We start from the raw sequence: 8,110 nt of genomic DNA on the forward strand, positions 1-8,110 counted from the left end.
AGCACACCATGGAAGAATGTGGATAAAGGGCACCCATTCACCAGATGTTCTTATACCCAGTTCACTTAGACCACAGCTTTATTTTGAAAGTGCTTGCTTACTTCATAGTTCGCAAATTTTGTGCATTGATTTTTGTCTGCCTGACCCAGCAATATCAATCCTTCCTTAATCTTCTTTCTGTCAAGCTAACTTCACCGTTTTTTTAAAAACATCCTATATTTACAGTGGTATCTTATTTATTTGGAATGAACACATCTTTGTTCTGGTTACAAGGTTGTATTATGTGAGTGGTCTGCCTTTAATCTGTTTTTTTCCCCATAAGCCCAGATTAGTGTACAGTTCTGTAGAAAGCAAGGTTCATCAAAAACATGTAATATTATAGCTGAAATATTTGAATAATAACTCGTACAAATCTATAAGAAAAAGACATATCAAAGAAAATTTAGGAAAATTGTTAATAGTCAATTCAGGAAAAAGGAACTCCAAATGGCTAATAAACATACAATTTTAAGTTGGTATACTTGGCAGATAGCTCTGTAATAGCTAAGTGCTGTACATATCCTACAACTCAGTAATTCTACTCCTAGGTATATTTCCTGGAGGAATTCTTAATCTCTTGCTCTAGGACAGTGCTACTCATTGTGCAGGTCCAGGATGAGATAAAGGAGCTTGTGCCAGAATGTAAATATAATACTGTCTTCATTGAGAAAATCTTGAAATGATTAAAAAAAAAGTCAATCAGAATTGTGTTTAGGGCCACCCCTGGTGAACTAGTGGTTAAGTTTGGTGTGTTCTGCTTCAGTGGCCTGGGTTCAGTTCCCTGGGCACACACCTACACCACTCGTCTGTCAGTGGCCATGCTGTGGCAAGCAGCTCACTTACAAAAAAGAGGGGAAGATTGGCAGTGGATGTTAGCTCCAGGTGAATCTTCCTCAGCAAAAAAACAAACAAACCAATCCCCAAAACAGTGTGTTTAGTGGCAAAATTAACATGTATTCTGGCTCAAGCCCCTTATTGAGGACTAGTAAAAACCAGCTGTGGATTAGCACTGTCTCTCTGGACCACACTTTGAGTAGCACCGTGCTGAGAGACACGTGTAAGAATGTTCATAGCATCATTAAGTGTCCATCAGTAAAAGAATGGCTACATAAATTGCAATATGCTTATATAATGGAATGCTATACACAATGAAAATGTAAAAAACAGCCTTACTTATTAACGATTGCAAATCTCAAACAATTTGATTGAAAAAAGCAGTTAGAAAAAGCATACTTACCTTTAGGGTAGCATTTATGTAAAATTTAAAACATGGAAACGACACTGTATGTTGTTTTGGAATATGCACATATATAGTTACAGACCTAAGAATGAAAAGCACCAAATTGAGAATAATGATTTCCTACTGAAGTTGGGAGAAGGAAATATAGCATTTTAAATAACGTGGGTTGATAGCAATTTATTTGAGAAAGACCTGGGGTTTTAAATTATTACCATCTCAAATTGAGCCAAAATTACATGGTTGTAAAATAAGAAGTACACATTTTAGATCACATAGGTACTATTCAGAGGTACTGTGAGTTGTTAGCACATGTGGCATATTCTGTTCAGTTCTCAGTACTTTGTTTTAAGAAGTATTCTGGTAGACCAGGGGACCTCTAGAGCTGAGTGAGTAGGAGAAAACAGCCTGAAAACAGTGTCATAAGCCAAATTGGGCATGTTTATTTAGACAACAGAAGTCTTAATGGCAACAGAAATTGTTTTAGATATTTGAAAGAATATCACGTAGATGAGATACTTTAGTTTCTTCTATTACTTTTCCTTTCTCCATTATTTTTACCTACCAAATCATCCTGTCAGGATACGAGAATGATAAATATTAATCTTATCCTTCAGCGTATTAGCCAAGCCTTCTAGCTTTGTGGCATATGCAAATTTGACATGTGTCAACAATGAGGATGTTAAACAGTTTGAATCCTGCATGGGTAACTTCCTAGCTGTTGGTAAGTTACTTAACCTTTTCAAGGCCTTGAAATTATCATTTATCACAGTGAAATAGAACTTTCTGCAGTGATGGAAATGTTCTGTATCTGTGCTGATTAGAAGAGTAGCCACTAGCCATGTGGCTATTGAGCACTTAAAATGTGGCCAGTGTGACTGAGGAATTGCATTTTTCTTTTATTTAATCTTAATGAATTTAAGTTTAAATAGCCACATGTGAGTTGTGGCTGCTGCATTGGACAGTGCACATCTACAACGAGGGTAATTATGTGCACCCTAATATTTAACTTCTAATAAAATCATGAAATACTTTATAAATGCAAATGGATGAAGGTGTATTTATTTGTGTATGTGTATGTATTGCAGGATGGGATAGAATTAAAATAAGTATTCAGTACATATAAATATGGTCTTTTAAAATGTGATGCAATATTGTCAAAAATTAAAATTTAAAAGCTGTTTTTGATTATGTTGATAGGTAGCATGAACAGGTTGATATTTGCATAAATGATATCTATTTTGAAGAAAAATCTGCCTAGATCTGTCATTTAATTTTGAATATTGGTAAAGTGGTAGTTCTTTAGATTCTCTTAGTAAAATGGTTGTTCTGTTTAAACTTTAAAGTACTTTATAGCATAATTTTGCAAATATTATTTCCTTGACTGCTTAGAATAATCAAAATGTAATAAACATATCTTTATCTTTTATCTATATATGCCAGATATGATCATTTAAAATATTGAATTTTTTTTCTGCAAAGATGTCTTAAAGTCAAGAAGTAAGCATTTTTATTATAGCTGTCATGATATAAATAATTAAATGTAAGTATTTCATTTTTTCTGGTTTTGTCTTTTTTAGCTGCATAGATGAATGGTTTGAAGTAAATAGATCTTGCCCTGAGCACCCTTCAGATTAAGCGTCAGCTTCTTGTTTTATAGGTAATTCTCCCTTTTTCTGTTTTAATTGCTTTTTAAACTGTCAGCTGAATCGTACGTTCTCAACCACCATTTTTATTCATTCATTTATTCATTGAGGGGTGTGTGTGTGTTCTGGACATTGTGTGAGGCTACTGTATAGAAAACTCACATTAAAAGATACATAAAAAACAACTTTCTTGATACCTGAGGAGACTCATATATTGAGTAACTTTTACCTTCCTGGTTCTTTCTTTCTTTCTTTATTTTGAGGAAGATGATTAGCTCTGAGCTAACATCTGCTACCAATCCTGTTTTTTGGTTTTTTTGTTTTTTTTTTTTACTGAGGAAGGCTGGCCCTGAGCTAATATCCATGCTCATCCTCCTCTACTTTATATGTGGGACACCTGCCACAGCATGGCTTGACACGGGTGCCATGTCTGCACCTGGGATCCGAACCGGTGAACCCCGGGCCGCTGAAGCGGAATGTTTGCCCTTAACCCCTCCACCCCCGGGCCCGCCCCCCCCCCCCCTCCCCCCCGTGAAGTGAATTAAATGCCCTCATTTAGCTTTGGAAAAGTAGTTAACTTAATTGCTATCTTCTTATATATGAAAAGCGCTTTTTGAGAAGACTTCCAGAAATGACATAAAGCACTGGGTTTTACATCAAGGCAGAACATTTTAGCCAATCCTGGAACTGTTTCACAGGAGTTCGAGTCTCCATGTTCAGAGACTCGAGATAGTAGCGGACAACAATCTTTTCTGAATGGCTCAAGACTGAAGGCAGGGAACTAAAACAGATGATATCCTGAGGTCTACTCTTGTGTGTCCCCCCCCCCCCCCCGACTTCCTTTTGTTTTAGTAACTTCTAGTCTTAAATTTGAGGTGTGGAGGTAATAAACACATTCAAGGAATTCTGTTGCACTTACTGAGGATAATTTCAGAGCAGCAGATTAGAATATGACAAAGGAGATTTGCGGTAGTTTATCAGCAGATATAAGCAATTGAAATAAGAGCGGCAACATTCAGACCTCTGTCATAAGAACAGGAGGGTTATGCATGTGAAATGTGAAAGCCTTGGTAAATTGTAGGGAGCTAAAAGACTGTCAGCTTTTGAACCTTTTACTGTGATATTATTCAGCTCATACCTTTACACACTTGAAGTAGAAGTTGGGATAAGATTGCTGTGTAAGAGAAGTGTGATGATGGAGTGGTATTTTGAGTATACGTGCATGTATGTTTTTATTTCACTGTGAAAAACGTTTTTTGAACAAGGGAATGCTTTGGAATGTCTTCAGCGTCGCCTTATGTATGAGTAATAAAGTAAAACTTTGGCTAAAATTAGAAGCATTTTAACAGATATATTAAAAACCAATGCTAATAAAATAAAATTCTTAGTATTTTACATGTGAGAGTAATATGTCTAAATCTTTCCCGTATAGGTAAAATTTGTCTTTTAGAGTCAATAAACTTTTTTCTGTGTGATGGAATTTTATAGCATAAAATTTTTTATTTCCTGGTCTAATCAGCTAAATTTTTCCTTTAATGTCACAATGATTTAATGCGATGTGTGGAACATGCATCTCATCTCATAGTCAATATGCAGGTCTCTTGGTCTTAAACAGCATTTCAGTTTTTTCACCTTATGTACCAGTGTTATCTTTTCATTTATTTTCTATGTACAACCTGAGGTTGGTGGCAACTGCCCTCAGAAATCTGAATCAATGGAGTCTGTCTCTGTGGTTCTTGAAGAGTCATTTTTACGAATGTATATACATGGCATATCTTGACTCTTCCACGTTTTGTTTTTGTTCTGACTGCTCTTATTTGTCAAATGAGAAATTCCTCATAACCCTTTTATTGTCCCAGATTAAAAGTATATAGGTTTGAAGAGGAGTCAGTGTTGTTAAAGCATTAAAAAAAAAAAAAAAGACAACTTGTAGCAGCAAGCACAACATTTTTGATATTCTTCAGCAGAGGAATTTAATACTCAGTCCAAAATAGAGATAAATGAATATCTAAAGTCTTGATTAATTAGGAAATTGTTTACTATTTCAGTTTGAGGTTTTTGGTTATTTGGGGAGAGATTAATAAGTTGTGTGTAGGAGTGTGTTTTCTGACTCTGGTTTAGTCTTTATTGTAGAGGGCAAATGACTGTTGTGTAGTGGCTATTTTTTGACTATTTTAAGCTTTAATTGGTCCTCCTGTGTCTTTGATCTGATCTTTTGCGGAACACTAAGTTTATGAGTTTTTAGAATAGTAAATAAGTGTATGAAAATTTATAGTAACTAAAGCAGTGTTCATGGGGAAATGGATGTTATGTTTTGATTTGTATTACTTTTATGAACTACTGCTTAAACTAAATTTGTCTACTTTTACACAAGTTTTCTTGTCTTTTCAAGATGCTTGAAAAACCAAGAGGATATGAGGATCTGTCTCTGGAAAAACAAAAACAAAAACACAGGCATACGCAGCCAGAAATTTGAGTTCTGTGAGACTCGGAAATGCAGAGATGGACAATCATACAGGAAAAAATCCTGCTGAAGAGAGGACAATTGCTGCAGGACTCAGTGTACCAAACATGCGTATAAAGGACACACAGGGATTTTGGAAATGCTGCACATCCCTTAATAGTTATCTACGTAGGTAATACTGATAAACATTTTGTATTCAGACGCCAAAGTTAACTGATTTAAAAGTTGATTTACTTTTTATTAAGTTCTCTAGAGCTGCGCAACTCGTTGTGTTTTAATTGGTTTTGTTTTTTAGTTTGGGGTCTCTTTATTTTCCCCCAACATGATGTTTCTGCCTTCATGTATTCTTAAATAATTTAACAACACATGATTTACTTCTTATGAAGTCTTAAATGTGAAACCAAGAAATGTAATCAAGCAGTAAACATTCTCTGAATGTAGCCCGTGATCTCAAGTTCTGCGATTCTTTTCCCCAAGAGTGGAAAATAGACTTCTACATAGGAAAGCTAAAATATGTTAATATTTTAAATTAAAGGCTTAACATTATGAGAATGCAGTCCAAAGAATAAATCAAGTTACATAATTACATTTAATTAATTAAATCTACGATTGTCTACTGAATTGCAGTTTATGAAATACATTGTTTGCTCTTATAACTGCTGAACAGTTAATCGGCAGTGAATCATCTTGCTATGCAACTTTAAAAAAAAAAGAATTACCAATTTTAAGTGCTGCCAGCTACAGTAACTTTGTTTTAACGGGTATTTTTGTTTGTTTTTTTCATGTAATTATTTTATTGTGCTTTGCATCTCCAGGCAGTTTTCCCACATTTGGGTGAAATGTTTAGCAGGTCATAAACTTAATAACTTATGAAAAGGGTAAAATAAAATTTTCTTGAGTGGAACTTGGAATAATTTGAGGGACATTTTATATACTTTTAAAAATCAGAATTTAATTGGGATGCCAGATTTATAGCAATTTGCATCTTTAATTTTCCAGATAATCTGGAGGTTAGTGTTTGATAAATGATTTTTTAAAGCAAATATGAAGATTTTGTTAATTTATAATTTATTAATGTGTTATTACTGTAATTGAAGATGTTATAGAGACTTTTAAATTCAGTCTTGTTTAGAAAGAAATGTATTAAGCAAAATTATGTGAATAAATATTCCCACAAAATTCATCTGAATGGTTAAAAATACTGGAAGAGAGCTATCAGGGCTATAGTAGTGAATTTTTTTTTTTCTTTTTTAATATCACAAATACCAGTAAGTAGATTTCATGTTTTCAACACGGGGAAAATGTTATCAGTGAACATTTAAGCAGTGCACTTTACTCAATGTAATTGAAAGTTGCACAGTACTGTTTCCTTGTTTTAAGCTTTCTTTATACTCTAATGTATTTAAGTATATGCTTTTCTATTTAATGCTGCTACCCTTATTCTTCTCAAATTTTTTCCCTTCTCTATTGCTTCTGTTTCATATTTCTTAAAAGGGCACATACAGGAGCAACTGCTGCTACCCAGAAAAATTTGTGTATTATAAACAATTAAAAGACTTTCTAATTGCTTTCTGTGTGATTCTAGACTGGATAACATTTTCCCTAAAGTTATGCTGTGAAATGCCTTTTGTTATGCTGCAATTGATAAAAGAATCCAAAACCTCCATGTGACAGCTTGACAGCACAGTTTCCTAGGTGCTTTTTAAACCAGTTTTGGAAAATATTCTTCCCTCAAGGAAAATATTCTTTCTTTAGACTTTTTTCTGTTATCATGATATCTTAATATGAATCCATTTTATTCACATTTTCAATTTTGTAAGCTTTTGCACATACACACACACACCAGGAAAAACCTCTTAGAATGTGAATAATTCATTTTCTTTCTATTACTGCTATATTGTTATGGTAAGAATTACTTTGTTGTCTTCCATTCTTAAAGGAAAAGATTTACTATAGTTGTGGTAGTTAACTGTTAATATTCTCCTGGAAGTTGATTTTCTGATATAGTTTTCTCATTGACTTTTTAAAACTTAGTGGCTGAAGTTCTCTTTTCCTTCCTTATCCTGTACCATACTATCACAGTGTCGTTCACTTGGCCTCTCTTTGTCGTAAGGTTCTGTGCTGCAGCTGGTACAATAGAAGCTCCTGTGGTTTAAAAGCAAGTTCAGTGTTTGTCAGTGTCAAGTGCTACTTGATTATTACATTTGTCTAGAACAGTATTTACTTAAATCTGTTTATAGCAATCCATTTTTGTTAAAATTTATAAAAATTAGCATTTTTTTACTTTAAATTCAATTTCCACCAGTATCTTCCCAAAAAGAATTTAGAAATTGAAAAGAAAATGTTTTTAAAGCCCAGATGCTCCAGTGTTTATTCAAAGCCAGAGTTGCTATTCTGGAAAATATTATAAGTAATATTTTACACAGTATCACTTATAATATTTGTAAATCTGTATGTGGACACTGACTAAGTAGAACATAAAATCACGTTAGATATTTACATATGTAGCTGAAACTGCTGACAACTAAATATTATGGAGACAGAGATTGAAAGCCTAGGTTATCAAGTTGGTTATAACTTTCTAGAATCTTTGTAAATACCTATTCTCAAATAAGATCACACTTGCGTATATAGAAAGCAATATGTTCTGAAGTTTCACTTTAGTGCCACTCTTTTCTTCATGTTGGGTTTATTGCCAATTTTGACTCATCTTACTTTGATCTG

At 33.8% G+C, this 8,110-nt stretch overlaps 1 protein-coding gene across 1 annotated transcript in view; it reads left to right on the top strand.

The window, feature by feature from the left end:
- Window positions 1-6,954, top strand: part of ZNRF2 (zinc and ring finger 2) — an 87,027-nt gene extending 80,073 nt beyond the window's left edge. Inside the window, exons 4-5 of the mRNA XM_046670095.1 lie at window positions 2,857-2,936; window positions 5,315-6,954. Of these exons, the coding sequence (XP_046526051.1) occupies window positions 2,857-2,914 (58 nt within the window). The 3' untranslated portion in view covers window positions 2,915-2,936; window positions 5,315-6,954. The remainder of the gene's footprint in view (window positions 1-2,856; window positions 2,937-5,314) is intronic.
- Window positions 6,955-8,110: the final 1,156 nt, after the last annotated feature.

This window comes from Equus quagga, chromosome 8, assembly GCF_021613505.1.
Source record: "Equus quagga isolate Etosha38 chromosome 8, UCLA_HA_Equagga_1.0, whole genome shotgun sequence".
NCBI lineage: Eukaryota > Metazoa > Chordata > Mammalia > Perissodactyla > Equidae > Equus > Equus quagga.